This window comes from Pan troglodytes, chromosome 5, assembly GCF_028858775.2.
Source record: "Pan troglodytes isolate AG18354 chromosome 5, NHGRI_mPanTro3-v2.0_pri, whole genome shotgun sequence".
Classification (NCBI taxonomy): domain Eukaryota; kingdom Metazoa; phylum Chordata; class Mammalia; order Primates; family Hominidae; genus Pan; species Pan troglodytes.
Window position 1 is genome coordinate 49,656,943 of NC_072403.2, and position 23,126 is coordinate 49,680,068.

Here is a 23,126-nt window from a genome sequence, read left to right on the forward strand (position 1 = left end):
GCCCTAATCCCTTGCCCTGCCTAGCCTCAAAGTCTCTATCACTCAGAGGAGTACTGGGAGGGCTCAGTGTGAGCCATCAGAACCTTCCAGGGTACCTTCCCTTGCTTGTTCTCTTTGCGCAGTCCACTTGGTTTGCTAAACTCCTGCTCTTCCATCAAGACCCAACTCAAGGCCAGGCACGGTGGCTCACGCCTGTAATCCCAGCACTCTGGGAGGCAGAGGTGGGCAGATCACTTGAGGTCAGGAGTTCGAGACCAGCCTGGGCAACATGGTGAAACACCATCTCTACTAAAAACACAAAAATTAGCCAGGTGTGGTGGCAGGCACCTGCAGTCCCAGCTACTCCGGAGGCTGAGGCAGGAGAATTGCTTGAACCTGGGAGGCAGGGGTTGCAGTGAGCCGACATGGCACCACTGCACTCCAGTCTGGGCGACAGAGTGAGACCCTATCTCAAAAAAAAAAAAAAAAAAAAAAAGACCCAACTCATGTATCATCTCCAGGAAGCCCTCCCCTACTCCCAGCAATTAAGTGCTCCTCAGAGAATTCCCATTTTTGGTTTACTCTTTGGTTTACCTCCAGACAGGAAGCCCCCACTGACACTGTTGTAGTCCCAGGGTGCAACACAAAACAGAGATCACAAGCTGAGTTTAATAATTGCTTGTGGAATACATGTCCCAAGCCACCTCCTGCAGGAAGCCCTTCCAGATGCCCATTCTAGCCAGTCTGGCTCTTTGCTTCCATACCTTCACAACACTTGTGCCTCCCCCAGGGCCTCTTTCTCATCTTGCTTTCTGGGGCAGCTGTGTGCACATTTGTCTGTGTGCAGCAACTCTCTAAGGCAGGGATTTTTACTCCTATTTTTGATGAGGGGAGCTGTGGCTCAGAGAGGTTGAATAACCTAAGGCCACACAGTTAGTGGCAGAGCCAGGAATGTGACTTGGGTCCATTTGAATCCAAAGTCCCTGTACTTTCCACTGCCCTACCTAGATGTCCCTGTACCTCCTATAAAATCAGCATGGAGCCTGGTGCCTGGTAGTCCCTACAAATATTCACAAATTGGAGCTTAGCTCAGCTCTCAGGCAAGGCCCAGGTCAAAAGGGCAGATACAGCTTTGGGACCTTAGTTGCCACCACATGCCACACCTTCTTCCCAGCAGAAGGACTCCCTCCAAGACAGGGTAGGGGTGGAGGATGTGAACAGGGGCAGAAATGGGCATGTTTTGGGGTCAGACTTGGAGGAATAGCAGAGATTGGAGTGTCAGAAGGTGAGCATGCCTGGGGGTGTTGGGGAGATGCAATTCATCAGGGACAGCTTAGTGTCAGGGGATTAGACTGGGGCCCATGAAGGAGAGGCAGAGGCTGATGGGCCTAGGGGTGGTGTGGGTAGGTGAGCTTCCCCAGACAGTGACTCTGCCCTGCCCTCTCTCCAGCTAGGTCCTCTTCCCCATTCCTTCCCCCTTTCCTGACTGGATCCTCTTGGGAGAGTTACCCTCCTTGGCTTCCTCTGCTCCAATCTTTTTATCAGTTGGCCATCATTACTTATCATTACCTCAAGTCAAACCTCCAGATCCACATGGGGCTAGGACATTGGCACTGGACCAAAGAGGCCCTTTCCTTTGCTTTCTCTTTGTCTTTTTAATGCTTTGTTGCAAAGACCTAGGCGGGGAGAGAGAGAGAGAGAGAGAGAGACAGAGATTGACCCACAGTCAGGGTCAGGGAATTGAGGGGAACCAACCCAATTCTCTCTCCTTCAATTCACCAGGTTTGTATCCTGCCCTTCCTGCAGATCAGTGTCCTGCTAGTCACCTGGGGGTCAGGGGATGGAGTGAAGGACAAGACCTCCTTCCATTGCAGTGAAGCCACTTGGAGAAATGTGTGGAAAACAGCAAGACCCAGTGACCCTCTCCTCACCTTCTTTCCAATCTCAGGAGAGATTTTGTCCCTTCATCCACCGGCTTCTAGATTAACCACCCACACCCACACAGGCGAGAGTTTCCCTGAATATTGGAGGTGACAGGACATCAGGACAAAGTACAACTATTGTGCCTTGGCCCAATCACTACTTTCTTTGTCTGGGGCCGCCGCTGGCTCCTGGCTGCCTTTCACACTTTTCTCCACCCCCACCCCTTTCTCCCCTTCCCCCTCACCTGGAACACCTTCCCCTTCCTCCTTGGCTCCTTCTGAACTGCCTTCAGAGCCACAGACTGTGGGGAGTGGCCACTGCGCTCCCAAGGTGAGGCCCTCCAAGCGGGGCCGAGTTTGCCCCTCAACTGGGAGCCAGCATGACCTCTGTGTGGGCTGCTCTCTGCTTCACTGCCCCTTCCCCCAATCTGCTAGGTGACCCTGGGCCCCTTTGTGCCCTCTCTGGGCCTTTGGAGGATTCTTTGGGGAGACAGTCTGCTCTGACGCCCCCTCCCCTGCAGCAGCCTGGGGAGGGAGGTGAGGATAAGTGAAGTCAAGTTGTTCAAGGGGCTAAGCCCATGGAAGGGAAGGTGCCACAGAGATACATGTGGCCTTGTGATTGTTGTTTTGTGCTTTTTCCCCTTTTTTGAAAGCTCAGGTGACTAGGTGACTTGAGCTTTTAATTTGGTGACAATGTGGGCACTGGCTGAGTCCTTAAGAGTACATTGTTGTAAATGCCGGTGACAACACACTGGGGCATGGGATCCAGAGTTAACCCCTCCAGGTCACAGCCAGGTTATATCTCCAAAATGAAGGGGGGAGGTGGGCCATACTTTCTCGCCCTAATGAAGGTAGCTCAAAAACCCCTAGGCCAGGTCGTAATCCTAGCCTTATATAAAAGGAATTCTGTGCCCTCACTCCCCTGGATCCCTGGGCAAAGCCCACAGAGGGAAACACAAACAGGTTGTTGTAACACACCTTGCTGGGTACCACCATGGAGGACAGTTGGCTTATGGGGGTGGGGGTGCCTGGGGCCACGGAGTGACAGGTGATGGCTATCCCTCCTTGGAACCCCTCCAGCCTCCTCTTAGCTTCAGATTTGTTTATTTGTTTTTTACTAAGACCTGCTCTTTCAGGTCTGTTGGCTCTTTTAGGGGCTGAAGAAGGCTGAGTTGAGAAGGGATGCAAGGGAGGGGGCCAGAATGAGCCCTTAGGGCTCAGAGCCTCCATCCTGCCCCAAGGTGCCTACAGCTTGTGCTCCTGGGGTGCTAGAGGCGCACAAGGAGGAAAGTTAGTGGCTTCCCTTCCATATTCCGTTCATCAGCCTAGAGCATGGAGCCCAGGTGAGGAGGCCTGCCTGGGAGGGGGCCCTGAGCCAGGAAATAAACATTTACTAACTGTACAAAGACCTTGTCCCTGCTGCTGGGGAGCGTGCCAAGTGGTGGAGACAGGACTAATGCACGAATGATGGAAAGGGAGGGTTGGGGTGGGTGGGAGCTAGCCCTTTTCCTCATAAGGGCCTTAGGACACCATACCGATGGAACTGGGGGTACTGGGGAGGTAACCTAGCACCTCCACCAAACCACAGCAACATGTGCTGAGGATGGGGCTGAATAGGTAAGCTCCCTGGAGCGTTTTGGTTAAATTGAGGGAAATTGCTGCATTCCCATTCTCAGTCCATGCCTCCACAGAGGCTATGCCAGCTGTAGGCCAGACCCTGGCAAGATCTGGGTGGATAATCAGACTGACTGGTCCCACTCTTCCCACAGGCCTCAGAGCCCCAACTTTGTTCCCTGGGGCAGCCTGGAAATAGCCAGGTCAGAAACCAGCCAGGAATTTTTCCAAGCTGCGTCCTATATGCAAGAATGGGATGGGGGCCTTTGGGAGCACTTAGGGAAGATGTGGAGAGTTGGAGGAAAAGGGGGCTTGGAGGTAAGGGAGGGGACTGGGGGAAGGATAGGGGAGAAGCTGTGAGCCTGGAGAAGTAGCCAAGGGATCCTGAGGGAATGGGGGAGCTGAGAAGAAACCCCCATTTCTGTTCAGAAGATGAGCTATGAGTCTGGGCTTGGGCTGATAGAAGCCTTGGCCCCTGGCCTGGTGGGAGCTCTGGGCAGCTGGCCTACAGACGTTCCTTAGTGCTGGCGGGTAGGTTTGAATCATCACGCAGGCCCTGGCCTCCACCCGCCCCCACCAGCCCCCTGGCCTCAGTTCCCTGGCAACATCTGGGGTTGGGGGGGCAGCAGGAACAAGGGCCTCTGTCTGCCCAGCTGCCTCCCCCTTTGGGTTTTGCCAGACTCCACAGTGCATACGTGGGCTCCAACAGGTCCTCTTCCCTCCCAGTCACTGACTAACCCCGGAACCACACAGCTTCCCGTTCTCAGCTCCACAAACTTGGTGCCAAATTCTTCTCCCCTGGGAAGCATCCCTGGACACTTCCCAAAGGACCCCAGTCACTCCAGCCTGTTGGCTGCCGCTCACTTTGATGTCTGCAGGCCAGATGAGGGCTCCAGATGGCACATTGTCAGAGGGACACACTGTGGCCCCTGTGCCCAGCCCTGGGCTCTCTGTACATGAAGCAACTCCAGTCCCAAATATGTAGCTGTTTGGGAGGTCAGAAATAGGGGGTCCAGGAGCAAACTCCCCCCACCCCCTTTCCAAAGCCCATTCCCTCTTTAGCCAGAGCCGGGGTGTGCAGACGGCAGTCACTAGGGGGCGCTCGGCCACCACAGGGAAGCTGGGTGAATGGAGCGAGCAGCGTCTTCGAGAGTGAGGACGTGTGTGTCTGTGTGGGTGAGTGAGTGTGTGCGTGTGGGGTTGAGGGCGTTGGAGCGGGGAGAAGGCCAGGGGTCACTCCGGGATTCCAATAGATCTGTGTGTCCCTCTCCCCACCCGTCCCTGTCCGGCTCTCCGCCTTCCCCTGCCCCCTTCAATATTCCTAGCAAAGAGGGAACGGCTCTCAGGCCCTGTCCGCACGTAACCTCACTTTCCTGCTCCCTCCTCGCCAATGCCCCGCGGGCGCGTGTCTCTGGACAGAGTTTCCGGGGGCGGATGGGTAATTTTCAGGCTGTGAACCTTGGTGGGGGTCGAGCTTCCCCTTCATTGCGGCGGGCTGCGGGCCAGGCTTCACTGGGCGTCCGCAGAGCCCGGGCCCGAGCCGCGTGTGGAGGGGCTGAGGCTCGCCTGTCCCCGCCCCCCGGGGCGGGCCGGGGGCGGGGTCCCGGCGGGGCGGAGCCATGCGCCCCCCCCTTTTTTTTAAAAGTCGGCTGGTAGCGGGGAGGATCGCGGAGGCTTGGGGCAGCCGGGTAGCTCGGAGGTCGTGGCGCTGGGGGCTAGCACCAGCGCTCTGTCGGGAGGCGCAGCGGTTAGGTGGACTGGTCAGCGGACTCACCGGCCAGGGCGCTCGGTGCTGGAATTTGATATTCATTGATCCGGGTTTTATCCCTCTTCTTTTTTCTTAAACATTTTTTTTTAAAACTGTATTGTTTCTCGTTTTAATTTATTTTTGCTTGCCATTCCCCACTTGAATCGGGCCGACGGCTTGGGGAGATTGCTCTACTTCCCCAAATCACTGTGGATTTTGGAAACCAGCAGAAAGAGGAAAGAGGTAGCAAGAGCTCCAGAGAGAAGTCGAGGAAGAGAGAGACGGGGCCAGAGAGAGCGCGCGGGCGTGCGAGCAGCGAGAGGGACAGGGGCAAAGTGAGTGACCTGCTTTTGGGGGTGACCGCCGGAGCGCGGCGTGAGCCCTCCCCCTTGGGATCCCGCAGCTGACCAGTCGCGCTGACGGACAGACAGACAGACACCGCCCCCAGCCCCAGCGCCCACCTCCTCCCCGGCCGGCGGCGGACAGTGGACGCGGCGGCGAGCCGCGGGCAGGGGCCGGAGCCCGCGCCCGGAGGCGGGGTGGAGGGGGTCGGGGCTCGCGGCGTCGCACTGAAACTTTTCGTCCAACTTCTGGGCTGTTCTCGCTTCGGAGGAGCCGTGGTCCGCGCGGGGGAAGCCGAGCCGAGCGGAGCCGCGAGAAGTGCTAGCTCGGGCCGGGAGGAGCCGCAGCCGGAGGAGGGGGAGGAGGAAGAAGAGAAGGAAGAGGAGAGGGGGCCGCAGTGGCGACTCGGCGCTCGGAAGCCGGGCTCATGGACGGGTGAGGCGGCGGTGTGCGCAGACAGTGCTCCAGCCGCGCGCGCTCCCCAGGCCCTGGCCCGGGCCTCGGGCCGGGGAGGAAGAGTAGCTCGCCGAGGCGCCGAGGAGAGCGGGCCGCCCCACAGCCCAAGCCGGAGAGGGAGCGCGAGCCGCGCCGGCCCCGGTCGGGCCTCCGAAACCATGAACTTTCTGCTGTCTTGGGTGCATTGGAGCCTTGCCTTGCTGCTCTACCTCCACCATGCCAAGGTAAGCGGTCGTGCCCGGCTGGCGCCGCGGGCCGCTGCGAGCGCCTCTCCCGGCTGGGGACGTGCGTGCGAGCGCGCGCGTGGGGGCTCCGTGCCCCACGCGGGTCCATGGGCACCAGGCGTGCGGCGTCCCCCTCTGTCGTCTTAGGTGCAGGGGGAGGGGGCGCGCGCTAGGTGGGAGGGTACCCGGAGAGAGGCTCACCGCCCACGCGGGCCCTGCCCACCCACCGGAGTCACCGCACGTACGATCTGGGCCGACCAGCCGAGGGCGGGAGCCGGAGGAGGAGGCCGAGGGGGCTGGGCTTGCGTTGCCGCTGCCGGCTGAAGTTTGCTCCCGGCCGCTGGTCCCGGACGAACTGGAAGTCTGAGCAGCGGGGGCGGGAGCCAGAGACCAGCGGGCAGGGGGTGCTCGGACCTTGGACCGCGGGAGGGCAGAGAGCGTGGAGGGGGCAGGGCGCAGGAGGGAGAGGGGGCTTGCTGTCACTGCCACTCGGTCTCTTCAGCCCTCGCCGCGAGTTTGGGAAAAGTTTTGGGGTGGATTGCTGCGGGGACCCCCCCTCCCTGCTGGGCCACCTGCGCCGCGCCAACCCCGCCCGTCCCCGCTCGCGTCCCGCTCGGTGCCCGCCCTCCCCCGCCCGGCCGGGTGCGCGCGGCGCGGAGCCGATTACATCAGCCCGGGCCTGGCCGGCCGCGTGTTCCCGGAGCCTCGGCTGCCCGAATGGGGAGCCCAGAGTGGCGAGCGGCACCCCTCCCCCCGCCAGCCCTCCGCGGGAAGGTGACCTCTCGAGGTAGCCCCAGCCCGGGGATCCAGAGAACCATCCCTACCCCTTCCTACTGTCTCCAGACCCTACCTCTGCCCAGTGCTAGGAGGAATTTCCTGACGCCCCTTCTCTTCACCCATTTCCTCTTTAGCGTGGAGAGAAGCCCCTGTCACCCCGTTTATTTTCATTTCTCTCTGCGGAGAAGATCCATCTAACCCCTTTCCGGCCCCAGAGTCCAGGGAAAGGATGATCACTGTCAGAAGTCGTGGCGCGGGAGCCCACCGGGCGCTTTGTCACATTCCACCGAAAGTCCCGACTTGGTGACAGTGTGCTTCCCTTCCCTCCCCAACAGTTCCGAGTGAGCTGTGCTTTAGCTCTCGTGGGGGTGGGTCAAGGGAGGATTTGAAGAGTCATTGCCCCACTTTACCCTTTTGGAGAAATGGCTTGAAATTTGCTGTGACACGGGCAGCATGGGAATAGTCCTTCCTGAACCCTGGAAAGGAGCTCCTGCCAGCCTTGCACACACTTTGTCCTGGTGAAAGGCAGCGCTGGAGCAGGTGTTTTTTTGGAACTCCAAACTTGCCCACCCAACTTGCTTCTGAAAGGGACTCTAAAGGGTCCCTTTCCGCTCCTCTCTGACGCCTTCCCTCAGCCAGAATTCCCTTGGAGAGGAGGCAAGAGGAAAGCCATGGACAGGGGTCGCTGCTAACACCGCAAGTTCCTCAGACCCTGGCACAAAGGCCTTGGCTACAGGCCTCCAAGTAGGGAGGAGGGGGAGGAGTGGCTGCCTGGCCACAGTGTGACCTTCAGAGGCCCCCAGAGAAGGACACCTGGCCCCTGCCTGCCTAGAACCGCCCCTCCTGTGCCCCCTGGCCTTGGAAGGGGTATGAAATTTCCGTCCCCTTTCCTCCTTGGGGCCCAGGAGGAGTGGAGGGTCCCGCAAGAATATTGTCAGGGGGAAGGCAGGGGGTGTCATGGGAATGGGTGAGGGGGCTGAGGTGCAGAATCCAGGGGGTCCCTGGAGGAGCCGCAGTGGTAAGCTGTCCAGCTGGAAGCCTGGTAACTGTTGTTTTCTCTTGAGAGGGGCTTCCTGTGACCTTGGCTGTCTCTGGGAGCAGGGCTGGGGTACCTGAGTGGGGTGCATTTGGGGTGTGTGGGAAGGAGAGGGAAAGAAAGATGGACAGTGGGACTCTCCCCTAGCAGGGTCTGGTGTTCCGTAGGCTAGAGTGCCCCTCTACTCTGCGAGTGCTGGGCGGGAGGGGAGTTGGTGAGAGCTGGAGACCCTCAGGAAGGGCTGGCAGAAGCCTTTCCTTTTGGGTGCTGTCAGGTCCGCATGTCTTGGCGTGTTGACCTTCACAGCTTCTGGCGAGGGGAGGAATGATCTGGTGCGGGTGGGGAGGGTTAGAGGAGGCCTCAGGCCTAAGGTGGTGCAGGGGGCCCCCTAGGGGCTGGGCAGTGCCAAGGCATAAAAGCCTTCCCTGATCCCTGGTGGCATTTGAAGGTGCCCAGGTGAGAGGGGCTTGGCACCTCCTCACCCTGGGAGGGAGAAGAAACCAGGGAACAGGTAGGAGTGGGAGACAGGTGAGGCTTTGGAAATCTATTGAGGCTCTGGAGAGATTTGTGTAGAGAGGAAAATGTGGTTCTCCCCCAGGGTCTCCTCCTGGGTTTTTACCCTCTAAGCAACCTGTGGGCATGCTGGGTTATTCCTAAGGACTAGAAGAGCTTGGATGGGGGAGGGTGGTTGGTGCCCTTCGGTCCTCGGCACCCCCCTCCGTCTCCAACACCAGCTCACCCTGGTATTTGTCATGTCAGCAGGAGAAGGTCACCATGTTGTTTTTCTCGCCCCTAGTCCTTCCTTCCTGCCCCAGTCCAAATTTGTCCTCCTATTTGACCTTAATACTTACCATGGCTTTGGACCAGGGAATCAGGGGGATAGTGAGAGCAGGGAGAGGGAAGTGTGGGGAAGGTACAGGGGACCTCGACAGTGAAGCATTCTGGGGTTTTCCTCCTGCATTTCGAGCTCCCCAGCCCCCAACATCTGGTTAGTCTTTAACTTCCTCGGGTTCATAACCATAGCAGTCCAGGAGTGGTGGGCATATTCTGTGCCCGTGGGGACCCCCGGTTGTGTCCTGTTCGACTCAGAAGACTTGGAGAAGCCAGAGGCTGTTGGTGGGAGGGAAGTGAGGAGGGAGGAGGGGCTGGGTGGCTGGGCCTGTGCACCCCAGCCCCTGCCCATGCCCATGCCTTGCTCTCTTTCTGTCCTCAGTGGTCCCAGGCTGCACCCATGGCAGAAGGAGGAGGGCAGAATCATCACGAAGGTGAGTCCCCCTGGCTGTTGGATGGGGTTCCCTGTCCTCTCAGGGGATGGGTGGATGGCCTAAATCCTTTTTCTTCAGAACTGTGGGGAGGAAGGGGAAGGGGCACAGGAATATAAGGATCAAGAAAGAAAGAGCTGGGCACCATGAGGTTCACCCTCAGTTTCGTGAGGACTCTCTGCTGTTCAGGTCTCTGCTAGAAGTAGGACTTGTTGCCTTTTTCTTCTGCTCTTTCCAGTAAAATTTTATTTGGAGAAGGAGTCGTGCGCACAGAGCAGGAAGACAGTGTTCAGGGATCCTAGGTGTTGGGGGAAGTGTCCCTTGTTTCCCCTAGCTCCCAGGGGAGAGTGGACATTTAGTGTCATTTCCTATATAGACATGTCCCATTTGTGGGAACTGTGACCCTTCCTGTGTGAGCTGGAGGCACAGAGGGCTCAGCCTAATGGGATCTCCCCTCCCTTCCCTGGTTTGCATTCCTTTGGGGGTGGAGAAAACCCCACTTGACTATGTTCGGGTGCTGTGAACTTCCCTCCCAGGCCAGCAGAGGGCTGGCTGTAGCTCCCAGGCGCCCCGCCCCCCTGCCCAACCGCGAGTCCGCCTGCCTTTTGTTCCGTTGTGGTTTGGATCCTCCCATTTCTCTGGGGACACCCTGGCTCTCCCCACCACTGACTGTGGCCTGTGCTCTCCACCTCTGGGGAGGGAAGGCCCTGGGGTCTTCCTTCCCGCGAGTTTCCCTGACCTAAATCTGGCGTGGCTGGGTAGTGGCCAGCAGTGGTGATGCCCAGCCTGTTCTGCCTCCTCCTTCCCCACCCCAGGAGCCCTTTCCTTGGCCTAGGACCTGGCTTCTCAGCCACTGACCGGCCCCCTGCTTCCAGTGTGCCACTTACCCCTTCCAGCTTCCCAGTGGTCTCTGGTCTGGGAGAGGCAGGACAAATGGTCTTTGTTTGCTGGAGAAAAGGTTGTCTGCGATAAATAAGGAAAACCACGAAAGCCTGGTTGTTGGAGTGTATGTGTGTGCTCCCCCAGGCAGTGGAGGCCAGCCCTCCTTGGAGGGGCGGCTGCCTGATGAAGGATGCGGGTGAGGTTCCCCCCCTCCACCTCCCATGGGACTTGGGGATTCATTCCAAGGGGAAGCTTTTTGGGGGAATTCCTACCCCAGGTCTTTTTACCCTCAGTTACCAACCCCTTGCCCAGGCCAGACCTTCCTGCTATCCCCTCCTGGGCCACAAGCCTGGCCCTCCTCTGTCCCAATTGTGATGAAGGGGCAGTTCAAAACTTCTTGATTAGTCATCTTCTCCCCTATCGACTTGGCTTTAAAAAATGACCTTTTCAGACTTCTGGTCTCGTTCACTCTTTTTGATGATGCTTTGCCGTAACCCTTCGTGGGTAGAGAAGGATTCTGTGCCCATTGGTGGTCTGGATAAAAGAAATAGAGACCTCACAGGAAGCAGTGGACTGGCCTGTTTCCCCACTGTTCTTTCTGTTTTCACACCTGTGGCCTTCTCCCCACCTTCTTCCCAATCAACCTGTTGTGTACATAGCCCCCCTCGTTGTCCTTTATTCTTCTGGAAAGCAGACCTTGGAGGGAGGAGTGAGGGGGAGGCTCAGCTGTGGTCTCTGGGGGGTGGGGGTTGGGAGCTGGGGTGGAAGTCCACGAGGCATACACTTAAGATGCTTTGGTGAAGTTCTAAACTTCATATTACCCAGGCTGAAAAAAGAGCACTTGTTCCTAGGGCTGGAAATGGAAGCCAAAACACCACCTTTTCAGCCTGTTTCAGCATCTTTAGAGATCAGTCCAACCCACTTACACAGTTGAGCAGAGTTGGAGGCCTAGAGAGGGGAGGGACTGGCCCAAGGTCATACCAACTCATGGCCAGAGCCTGGGCCTCCTCACTAGCCAGGTGTTATTTCTTCCCTCTGTGTAGGGAACCTATTTCAGGGACAGGATTGCTATGTGGTAGTGGTGGTGGGGTGCGATAGGCGTGGCAGGCTGGGCCACAATTTGGAGTAGTCATGCCAGAGTCCTGCATTTATTTATTCTCAAGGGCCCCGCCCCTGTGGCCCAGAATTACCCCTTCATGCTCCAGTGCACCCCAGGCTTCGCGGCCAGCCTGGGAAACTGTCTCTACCCTGGTCTCCCTTCAGATCAGCTTCTAGAAATGTTTCGTGGCTACAGTGGCAGCACTGTTTTTTCCATGATGCAAGCAGTTTGCCCTCTTGGGCGGGGTTATCAGTGGCTGGCAGGGCTGGCACAGCGTGTCCGCCCACTGCCACCTGTGGGTTCCAGGAGGGCCCAGCCCCTGTGCTGATGCCCACCACCTTCTCAGCTCATGTCTGGGGAAGAGGACTGGCAGGGGGAAAGGTGCCTCCTCCTGAAAGGTGCCTCCTCTGTTTTTGCCTAATATAGGCTTGGGAACACTTTGATGTCAGCTAATTCTGACTCCTTTACTTACTAGCTGTGCGGCCTTGGGGCAACTTACTTAGCCTCTTTGAGCCTCCTTTTCCCCATCTGTAAAATGGAATCTCAATAGTGTCTAATAGTACCATGTGGAGAAACTTGTGTGAGATGATAGCTGTGGACTACTGTACACAGTACTCAGGATGTAGTAAGTGCTCAATAAACAGCTGTTGGTATGGTTGACGTTATGGTAGTGGTTGTGGGGAGGACGTAGGAAACTGGAGACTAGCTTGGCAAAGCTGGCTCTTCCTCCTTTTAGGGAAAGCTTAGAGCATCCCCATGGGGTATACCCATACTCAAACTGTCCTCTGGCATCGAGGTTGGCCCAGGATTCAGTTCAGCTGTCACAGTGAGGTGGCGGGATCAGATGTGGCAGGCCGTGTCCCTTGGAACTTGAGTACATCGTGTGATCTCTGGAATGAAAACAGGCCTTCACCAGTGTTGATGGTGGAAAGCTTAGGGAAGTGCTTCAAACACAGTAGGAGGGACTTACATTAGATTTTGGAAGGACTTGCCTGATTCGGAAGCTCCAAAGAGTGGCATTACAGAGCTGGGTGGAGAGAGGGGCTAGCCATCTTTTGTGTCGCCCACCGGGCTCATGTGTCGTCGCCTCTCATGCAGTGGTGAAGTTCATGGATGTCTATCAGCGCAGCTACTGCCATCCAATCGAGACCCTGGTGGACATCTTCCAGGAGTACCCTGATGAGATCGAGTACATCTTCAAGCCATCCTGTGTGCCCCTGATGCGATGCGGGGGCTGCTGCAATGACGAGGGCCTGGAGTGTGTGCCCACTGAGGAGTCCAACATCACCATGCAGGTGGGCATCTTTGGGAAGTGGGGCAAGGGGGGGATAGGGAGGGGGGTAACACTTTGGGAACAGGTGGTCCCAGGTCGTTTCCTGGCTAGATTTGCCTTGTCTGGCTCCTGCCCCTGAGTTGCACAGGGGAGGTATGGTGGGGTCTTGCCTTCTGTAGAGAAGATGCTTCATTCCCAGCCCAGGTTCCCAGCAAGCCCCAACCATCTCCTTCTCCCTGATGGTTGCCCATGGGCTCAGGAGGGGACAGATGGATGCCTGTGTCAGGAGCCCCTCTCTCCCTCTCTTGGAGAGAGTCCTGAGTGCCCCCCCTCTTGGGGGCTTTGTTTGGGAAGCTGAATGAGCCTGGTCCATGGAGAGTTTAAAAAGTCTTTTGGTGTTACCTGGTAATGGGGCACATCTCAGCCCAGATAGGGTGGGAGGGAGCTGTGAAACACAGGGAGGGGGTTGCTTTCGGGTATCTACTAGGAGTCAGGGTGAAGCCTAGAGAGGATGAAAGAAGGGGAGGGGATGGGGAGTGGTAAGAACCTAGGATTTGAATTCCCAGCCTGGCCAACCCTTGCAGCCATGTCTTGGCCTCAAGTGGAACAAGGGCTCCTTGAGGCCAGCAGGGTTGGGGGAGTTGGGGTGGGGTGGGCCTGAGCCTCTTTCCTGCTAGAGCTCTTGGTCCTCCCTGCCTCCACCACCCATCCCTGCTCTGCAGAACCCCTGGGTGCTGAGTGGCAGGAGCCCCAGGGTTGTCCCATCTGGGTATGGCTGGCTGGGTCACTAACCTCTGTGATCTGCTTCCTTCCCTTCCAGATTATGCGGATCAAACCTCACCAAGGCCAGCACATAGGAGAGATGAGCTTCCTACAGCACAACAAATGTGAATGCAGGTGAGGATGTAGTCACGGATTCATTATCAGCAAGTGGCTGCAGGGTGCCTGATCTGTGCCAGGGTTAAGCATGCTGTACTTTTTAGCCCCCGTCCAGCTTCCAGCTATGTGACCTTTGGCATTTTACTTCAATGTGCCTCAGTTTCTACATCTGTAAAATGGGCACAATAGTAGTATACCTCATAGCATTGTTATAAGGATTAAACAAGTTATATATGAAAAGATTAAAACAGTGTTGCTCCATAATAAATGCTGTTTTTACTGTGATTATTATTGTTGTTATCCCTATCATTATCATCACCATCTTAACCCTTCCCTGTTTTGCTCTTTTCTCTCTCCCTACCCATTGCAGACCAAAGAAAGATAGAGCAAGACAAGAAAAGTAAGTGGCCCTGACTTTAGCACTTCTCCCTCTCCATGGCCGGTTGTCTTGGTTTGGGGCTCTTGGCTACCTCTGTTGGGGGCTCCCATAGCCTCCCTGGGTCAGGGACTTGGTCTTGTGGGGGACTTGTGGTGGCAGCAACAATGGGATGGGGCCAACTCCAGGATGATGGCTCTAGGGCTAGTGAGAAAACATAGCCAGGAGCCTGGCACTTCCTTTGGAAGGGACAATGCCTTCTGGGTCTCCAGATCATTCCTGGCCAGGACTTGCTGTTTTGGTGTGTCAGGGGGCACTGTGGACACTGGCTCACTGGCTTGCTCTAGGACACCCACAGTGGGGAGAGGGAGTGGGTGGCAGAGAGGCCAGCTTTTGTGTGTCAGAGGAAATGGCCTCTTTTGGTGGCTGCTGTGACGGTGCAGTTGGATGCGAGGCCGGCTGGAGGGTGGTTTCTCAGTGCATGCCCTCCTGTAGGCGGCAGGCGGCAGACACACAGCCCTCTTGGCCAGGGAGAAAAAGTTGAATGTTGGTCATTTTCAGAGGCTTGTGAGTGCTCCGTGTTAAGGGGCAGGTAGGATGGGGTGGGGGACAAGGTCTGGCAGCAGTAACCCTTCAAGACAGGGTGGGCGGCTGGCATCAGCAAGAGCTTGCAGGGAAAGAGAGACTGAGAGAGAGCACCTGTGCCCTGCCCTTTCCCCCACACCATCTTGTCTGCCTCCAGTGCTGTGTGGACATTGAAGCCCCCCCCCCAGGCCTCAACCCCTTGCCTCTTCCCTCAGCTCCCAGCTTCCAGAGCGAGAGGATGCGGAAACCTTCCTTCCACCCTTTGATGCTTTCTCCTAAGGGGGACAGACTTGCCCTCTCTGGTCCCTTCTCCCCCTCCTTTCTTCCCTGTGACAGACATCCTGAGGTGTGTTCTCTTGGGCCTGGCAGGCATGGAGAGCTCTGGTTCTCTTGAAGGGGACAGGCTACAGCCTGCCCCCCTTCCTGTTTCCCCAAATGACTGCTCTGCCATGGGGAGAGTAGGGGGCTCGCCTGGGCTCGGAAGAGTGTCTGGTGAGATGGTGTAGCAGGCTTTGACAGGCTGGGGAGAGAACTCCCTGCCAAGTACCGCCCAAGCCCCTCCTCCCCAGCCCTCCTTAACTCCCACCCCATCCTGCTGCCTGCCCGGGGCTCCAGGACACCCAGCCCTGCCTCCCAGTCCAGGTCGTGCTGAGCAGGCTGGTGTTGCTCTTGGTTCTGTGCCAGCTCCCAAGGTAGCCGCTTCCCCCACACCGGGATTCCCAGAGGTTCTGTCGCAGTTGCAAATGAAGGCACAAGGTGCCTGATACACAGCCCTCCCTCCCACTCCTGCTCCCCATCCAGGCAGGTCTCTGACCTTCTCCCCAAAGTCTGGCCTACGTTTTATCACCCCCGGACCTTCAGGGTCAGACTTGGACAGGGCTGCTGGGCAAAGAGCCTTCCCTCAGGCTTTGCCCCCTGCCGGGGACTGGGAGCCACTGTGAGTGTGGAGACCTTTGGGTCCTGTGCCCTCCACCCAGTCTCGGCTTTCCACCAAAGCCTTGTCAGGGGCTGGGTTTGCCATCCCATGGTGGGCAGCGTGAGGAGAAGAAAGAGCCATCGAGTGCTTGCTGCCCAGACACGCCTGTGTGCGCCCGCGCATGCCTCCCCAGAGACCACCTGCCTCCTGACACTTCCTCCAGGAAGCGGCCCTGTGTGGCTTTGCTTTGGTCGTTCCCCCATCCCTGCCCACCTTACCACTTCTTTTACTCCCCCCACCGCCCCCGCTCTCTCTCTGTCTCTGTTTTTTTATTTTCCAGAAAATCAGTTCGAGGAAAGGGAAAGGGGCAAAAACGAAAGCGCAAGAAATCCCGGTATAAGTCCTGGAGCGTGTACGTTGGTGCCCGCTGCTGTCTAATGCCCTGGAGCCTCCCTGGCCCCCAGTACAACCTCTGCCTGCCATTCCCTGTAACCCTGCCTCCCTCCCCTGGTCCCTCCCTGGCTCTCATCCTCCTGGCCCGTGTCTCTCTCTCACTCTCACTCCACTAATTGGCACCAACGGGTAGATTTGGTGGTGGCATTGCTGGTCCAGGGTTGGGGTGAATGGGGGTGCCGACTTGGCCTGGAGGATTAAGGGAGGGGACTCTGGCTTGGCTGGGCACCGATTTTCTCTCACCCACTGGGCACTGGTGGCGGGCCCATGTTGGCACAGGTGCCTGCTCACCCAACTGGTTTCCATTGCTCTAGGCTTCTGCACTCATCTGGAAGCTGAGGGTGGTGGGGAGGGCAGACATGGCCCAAGAAGGGCTGTGAATGACTGGAGGCAGCTTGTTGAATGACTCCTTGGCTGAAGGAGGAGCTTGGGTGGGATCAGACACCATGTGGCGGCCTCCCTTCATCTGGTGGAAGTGCCCTGGCTCCTCACGGAGTTGGGGCCTCTGGAGGGGAGCCCCCTATTCCAGCCCAACCCATGGCACCCACAGAGGCCTCCTTGCAGGGCAGCCTCTTCCTCTGGGTTGGAGGCTGTGGTGGGCCCTGCCCTGGGCCCTCTGGCCACCAGCGGCCTGGCCTGGGGACACTGCCTCTGGGCTTAGCCTCCCATCACACCCTACTTTAGCCCACCTTGGTGGAAGGGCCTGGACATGATGAGCCTTGCACGGGGAGAAGGTGGCCCCTGATTGCCATCCCCAGCAGGTGAAGAGTCAAGGCGTGCTCCGATGGGGGCAACAGCAGTTGGGTCCCTGTGGCCTGAGACTCACCCTTGTCTCCCAGAGACACAGCATTGCCCCTTATGGCAGCCTCTCCCTGCACTCTCTGCCCGTCTGTGCCCGCCTCTTCCTGCGGCAGGTGTCCTAGCCAGTGCTGCCTCTTTCTGCCGCTCTCTCTGTCTTTTGCTGTAGCGCTCGGATCCTTCCAGGGCCTGGGGGCTGACCAGCTGGGTGGGGGTGCAGCTGCGGACATGTTAGGGGGTGTTGCATGGTGATTTTTTTTCTCTCTCTCTGCTGATGCTCTAGCTTAGATGTCTTTCCTTTTGCCTTTTTGCAGTCCCTGTGGGCCTTGCTCAGAGCGGAGAAAGCATTTGTTTGTACAAGATCCGCAGACGTGTAAATGTTCCTGCAAAAACACAGACTCGCGTTGCAAGGCGAGGCAGCTTGAGTTAAACGAACGTACTTGCAGGTTGGTTCCCAGAGGGCAAGCAAGTCAGAGAGGGGCATCACACAGAGATGGGGAGAGAGAGAGAAAGAGAGTGAGCGAGCGAGCGAGCGGGAGAGCGCCTGAGAGGGGCCAGCTGCTTGCTCAGTTTCTAGCTGCCTGCCTGGTGACTGCTGCCTTCTCTGCTTTTAAGGCCCCTGTGGTGGGCTGCAGGCACTGGTCCAGCCTGGCGGGGCCTGTTCCGAGGTTGCCCTGGTTGCCTGAGTGGTAGGCTGGTGTGGCTTAGTGTAGTGGTGTGGACGCAAGCTGTGTGTTGTGTCCTGTGGTCCTTCTGCTCATAGTGGCTGTTGGTCCTGATGTTATTACTACCTCTGGTAGTAATGCTGAGAAGCTGAAAGCCGATTCCAGGTGTGGACAATGTCAACAAAGCACAGATGCTCTCACTGGGGCCTTGCCTCGGCCCTTTGAAGTCTGCATGGCTGGGCTTCTCACTCACTCAGTGTTTCTTGATGGGGGAAGGAATTGAGTCACTTCAGACTGGGCCTCCCCGAGGAAAGGGTTGTGTCTCCCCACTCAGACTGAGGCTCCCTGAAGGTAGGGCTGTGTCTCTCCCCTCCGACCGGGGCTCCCTGATAGGGCTGTCTCCCCGCTCAGACTGAGGCTCCCTCAGGCCAGGGCTATGTCTCCCTCCTCAGACTGGGGCTCTGAGGGCAAGGGGTCTGGCTGTTCGTTTAGGATGGGGCAGTTTTGCCTACACACTGAAGGAGCTGTAGCATCCAAGAATACTAGATACCTTTAATCCTCCACCAGTCATGGTGACAACCCCAAGCAGCCCACACATTTTCAAGTGCCCCCAGGATGCGTGGAGGGAGGGGTCTGTGCCCATTCTCCTGACATTAGACTGTGAGCTCCGTAAGCCCGGGCCTGGTTTACGTACCTTTGTGAGCCCCGGGCATCTGTACCTCTTTCCTTTGCCCATATTGGGGACCAAGGAAGTGTCAAGTGCATGAGTGAATGTGTGACTCAGTTCAGAGGGTGAGGTCAGGAGCACAGGGTCGGGACAGGTGGCTGGCATCTTTTAATGCCTTAGCTTATGTTCTTTATACCAACTTGGCCTGTGCTCAGAGTGAGGGAGGCCCTGGGGGTCAGGGTAAGCGTCAGTCAGGGAGGCAAGACTTTGTGGGGATTTCCTAGACAGGGCCAAGGCACCCCCAGCTCACCCCGAGGCTGCGTTAGGGAAGTCCTTGGAGTGTCTCCCCTCCCCCAGCAATGTTCTTGTGGCTTGTGTGTGCTCAGGGGATGCTGGGAACCAGGCCTGGGTAGTTGGTGTGGGGTGCTGTCTGTCTTGGCCCTATGTGAAACCAAGAGGGCGTATATTAGTGCTGGGGTGGGGGCTCTGCCTAACTTCAGGGCTGGATGAGGGGAGTCTCAGTTCCCCAGGGGTCCTTGGGAAAGATAAAGGACTTGACATTTTATGGTTTTTAGGTGATTATTCTGCTGATGGGGGTTTGTGTGAAGTGACCTGGGAGCTAACTGAAGTTACTCTAACCTCCCAATACCTTTACCCAACCCCCAAGCTGGCTGTATCTGGGAATATCAGTTTCCAAAATTGGAGGCTTAGGACTCCGTTTCGGGGCTCCCCAGAAGGGTAGGGCCTGTTCTGCCTCCTTCTCACAATCACCCAGGGGCAGGGGCATGCTGAGAAAGTTCCTGGAGGCCCCCTTTGCTTCAGCTGGAGTAGTGAAGCCACCGAATTGTCTCTCCCCATCCTAAGTGAAGCAGCATATTTGAAAGGAAAGACAACCTGTTACCTGGGCCTACAACCTCCAGGCAGCTCAAGAGAGATGAGGCCTACAGCCACACTGGGAGGGGACATGGGGAATGGAGATGGTCCCTCACCTTCCTGGGGCCTCCTGCTCTACGCTACCCCCTCGGGAGCCTCCTGTCCCCAGGGCAGGCCCTTGCCATTGTTGGTCACCCGGCCAAGCCTCTCTGCCTCAGGCGTTCTCCCAGATGATCTGCCCACTCTCTTCCCCACACCAGCCCCTAGAGACTGAACCGAAAAACCTCCTCAGCAGGGAGCCTCTTCTGATTAACTTCATCCAGCTCTGGTCACCCATCAGCTCTTAAAATGTCAAGTGGGGACTGTTCTTTGGTATCTGTTCATTTGTTGCTTTGTAAAGTGTTCCCATGTCCTTGTCTTGTCTCAAGTAGATTGCAAGCTCAGGAGGGTAGACTGGGAGCCCCTGAGTGGAGCTGCTGCTCAGGCCGGGGCTCCCTGAGGGCAGGGCTGGGGCTGTTCTCATACTGGGGCTTTCTGCCCCAGGACCACACCTTCCTGTCCTCTCTGCTCTTATGGTGCCGGAGGCTGCAGTGACCCAGGGGCCCCCAGGAATGGGGAGGCCGCCTGCCTCATCGCCAGGCCTCCTCACTTGGCCCTAACCCCAGCCTTTGTTTTCCATTTCCCTCAGATGTGACAAGCCGAGGCGGTGAGCCGGGCAGGAGGAAGGAGCCTCCTTCAGGGTTTCGGGAACCAGATCTCTCACCAGGAAAGACTGATACAGAACGATCGATACAGAAACCACGCTGCCGCCACCACACCATCACCATCGACAGAACAGTCCTTAATCCAGAAACCTGAAATGAAGGAAGAGGAGACTCTGCGCAGAGCACTTTGGGTCCGGAGGGCGAGACTCCGGCGGAAGCATTCCCGGGCGGGTGACCCAGCACGGTCCCTCTTGGAATTGGATTCGCCATTTTATTTTTCTTGCTGCTAAATCACCGAGCCCGGAAGATTAGAGAGTTTTATTTCTGGGATTCCTGTAGACACACCCACCCACATACATACATTTATATATATATATTATATATATATAAAAATAAATATCTATATTTTATATATATAAAATATATATATTCTTTTTTTAAATTAACAGTGCTAATGTTATTGGTGTCTTCACTGGATGTATTTGACTGCTGTGGACTTGAGTTGGGAGGGGAATGTTCCCACTCAGATCCTGACAGGGAAGAGGAGGAGATGAGAGACTCTGGCATGATCTTTTTTTGTCCCACTTGGTGGGGCCAGGGTCCTCTCCCCTGCCCAGGAATGTGCAAGGCCAGGGCATGGGGGCAAATATGACCCAGTTTTGGGAACACCGACAAACCCAGCCCTGGCGCTGAGCCTCTCTACCCCAGGTCAGACGGACAGAAAGACAGATGACAGGTACAGGGATGAGGACACTGGCTCTGACTAGGAGTTTGGGGAGCTTCAGAACATTGCTGTGCTTTGGGGATTCCCTCCACATGCTGCACGCGCATCTCGCCCCCAGGGGCACTGCCTGGAAGATTCAGGAGCCTGGGCGGCCTTCGCTTACTCTCACCTGCTTCTGAGTTGCCCAGGAGGCCACTGGCAGATGTCCCGGCGAAGAGAAGAGACACATTGTTGGAAGAAGCAGCCCATGACAGCTCCCCTTCCTGGGACTCGCCCTCATCCTCTTCCTGCTCCCCTTCCTGGGGTGCAGCCTAAAAGGACCTATGTCCTCACACCATTGAAACCACTAGTTCTGTCCCCCCAGGAGACCTGGTTGTGTGTGTGTGAGTGGTTGACCTTCCTCCATCCCCTGGTCCTTCCCTTCCCTTCCCGAGGCACAGAGAGACAGGGCAGGATCCACGTGCCCACTGTGGAGGCAGAGAAAAGAGAAAGTGTTTTATATACGGTACTTATTTAATATCCCTTTTTAATTAGAAATTAAAACAGTTAATTTAATTAAAGAGTAGGGTTTTTTTTCAGTATTCTTGGTTAATATTTAATTTCAACTATTTATGAGATGTATCTTTTGCTCTCTCTTGCTCTCTTATTTGTACCGGTTTTTGTATATAAAATTCATGTTTCCAATCTCTCTCTCCCTGATCGGTGACAGTCACTAGCTTATCTTGAACAGATATTTAATTTTGCTAACACTCAGCTCTGCCCTCCCCGATTCCCTGGCTCCCCAGCACACATTCCTTTGAAATAAGGTTTCAATATACATCTACATACTATATATATATTTGGCAACTTGTATTTGTGTGTATATATATATATATATGTTTATGTATATATGTGATTCTGATAAAATAGACATTGCTATTCTGTTTTTTATATGTAAAAACAAAACAAGAAAAAATAGAGAATTCTACATACTAAATCTCTCTCCTTTTTTAATTTTAATATTTGTTATCATTTATTTATTGGTGCTACTGTTTATCCGTAATAATTGTGGGGAAAAGATATTAACATCACGTCTTTGTCTCTAGTGCAGTTTTTCGAGATATTCCGTAGTACATATTTATTTTTAAACGACAAAGAAATACAGATATATCTTAAAAAAAAAAGCATTTTGTATTAAAGAATTTAATTCTGATCTCAAAGCTCCTCTTGGTTTCTCCTTCTCCATTGAATCCTTGCTCTAGACTTCCTCCCGCCCCCTTTCCCTCTTCCTTTGGGGAACATGGCATTTGTCTTGGGTCTGGGAAAGGTATGTCTAATGTGTAGGATATGGGGTGACCCACCTTGTTGTGCTGGGGGCAAAGTCCTTCCATTTTGGCTGAGCTGGTCCTGGGGGAACCCATCCATCCTGTCTTGATCTAGAAGGTGGGAAGCTCTGGGAATGGGTGGAGGGGGAGAAACAGCTTAGGAGCCAAGGGCCCTTGCAATTGGTAGTGCTGCCTTCAGGAATTAGATGATCCAGGCCCCTATCCCTTAGCCAGGGAAAGAACTGGCCATGTCTCCAAGCTTGCTGCCCAGGAGACAGGAGAGAGCTGTTTTTGTCTGTGGGGGTCTTGTTGGCTGCAACAGGCTGGGAGTGGGAGGGGGATGCTGCTGGAGGGCTGTGACCCCAGGGTGTAACTTAATTTTACATAGTTTTACACCCTGGAGTTCCTTGAGCCTCTGGAAGATGGACCCATAGGTCTGGTCGCCACTGATAGGCCTCCCTGCCCCAGCTTGCCATAAGCTCTTCTCTCATGTCCTGCTCCTGGGTAAGGTGGCACCTATCCAGGTCTTTGACACTGAAGAGCAGTGCTTCCAAATTCACTTCCTCTAGCCTCTCATTTATTCTTGCAAACCATAAATATGGCTTGAATAAATATTGAGCCAGTCATTGTGCTGCTATGAATAAGACACAATTCCACCCCTCAAGGATCTGGTGAGGATGGGTGGGTGGGGAGACACAAAACTATAAATCCATGAGCAGAAAAATACGTAAAATGTGCTGGGGGCATCTGATCTAGCTTGGGAGTGGGAGTTGTATTGGGGGTGGTGGCTGGGGGTGGTGTCTTATGACATTATCTCTAGGCTGCCACTTAAAGGATGGTTTGAAGACAGGGAGAACGGGGGGGGCGGAGTGAAAGGGTTGAGGACATCCCAGGCAGAAGGGATAGTGTGAGCAAGGCATGAAGGTGGCACTTGGGCAGGGGCAGGGAGTGGGTGGGCAGGGTGGAGGCTGGAGACACGGGCAAGGGTTAGCTCCAAGGGAGCCTGCAGCACCATGCCAAGAGCCTAGGGCCTGTCAGGGATGAGCAGCAGCCGAGGGGTTTTAAACACTGAGCGGCCCAGTCAGATAGACTTTTCCATAGGTGCCTGGCAACAGTATGGGAGGCAGAGAGGCCGGTAGAGGCTGTTGTGGTCTTCCAGGAGGAATTGTGCTGGTGGTGGGGAAGCACCTTTGGTGACTGGCAGTGCAGGCCATTGCAAGGTCTCAGCCTCAGGCAGCTTTTGGTCTAGTAAGTGCTCCTTTCCCAATCACTGACCACGTGCCGGCCCCTACATTGGTTAACACTGAATCTGCACAGCAGCCCTGGGAGGTAGGTGCTTTTTTTTTTTTTTTTTTGAGATGGAATCTTGCTCTGTCACCCAGGCTGGAGTACAATGGTGCGATCTCGGGTCACTGCAACCTCCGCCTCCCAGGTTCAAGGGATTCTCCCTCCTCAGCCTCCCGAGTAGCTGGGATTACAGGCACGCGCCATCATGCCCGACTAATTTTTGTGTTTTCGTAGAGACAGGGTTTCACCATGTTGGCCAGGCTGGCCTCAAACCCTTGACCT

At 56.0% G+C, this 23,126-nt stretch overlaps 1 protein-coding gene across 8 annotated transcripts; it reads left to right on the forward strand.

The window, feature by feature from the left end:
* Positions 1 to 5,160: 5,160 nt before the first annotated feature.
* Positions 5,161 to 21,452, forward strand: VEGFA (vascular endothelial growth factor A). Of its 8 annotated transcripts, none has more exons than XM_016955591.4 (8): positions 5,161 to 6,284; positions 9,311 to 9,362; positions 12,439 to 12,635; positions 13,434 to 13,510; positions 13,863 to 13,892; positions 15,710 to 15,781; positions 16,935 to 17,066; positions 19,514 to 21,452. In XM_016955591.4, exons 1-8 carry the CDS (start codon positions 6,219 to 6,221, stop codon positions 19,533 to 19,535), a joined length of 648 nt encoding a protein of 215 aa, XP_016811080.1. In that variant the 5' UTR covers positions 5,161 to 6,218; the 3' UTR covers positions 19,536 to 21,452. The 8 variants fall into 8 exon arrangements, with proteins under 8 accessions (XP_016811080.1, XP_016811081.1, XP_016811086.1 ...); XM_016955592.4 differs by having other exon boundaries at positions 15,710 to 15,763; XM_016955595.3 differs by lacking the exon at positions 5,161 to 6,284 and adding an exon at positions 6,951 to 7,071.
* Positions 21,453 to 23,126: the final 1,674 nt, after the last annotated feature.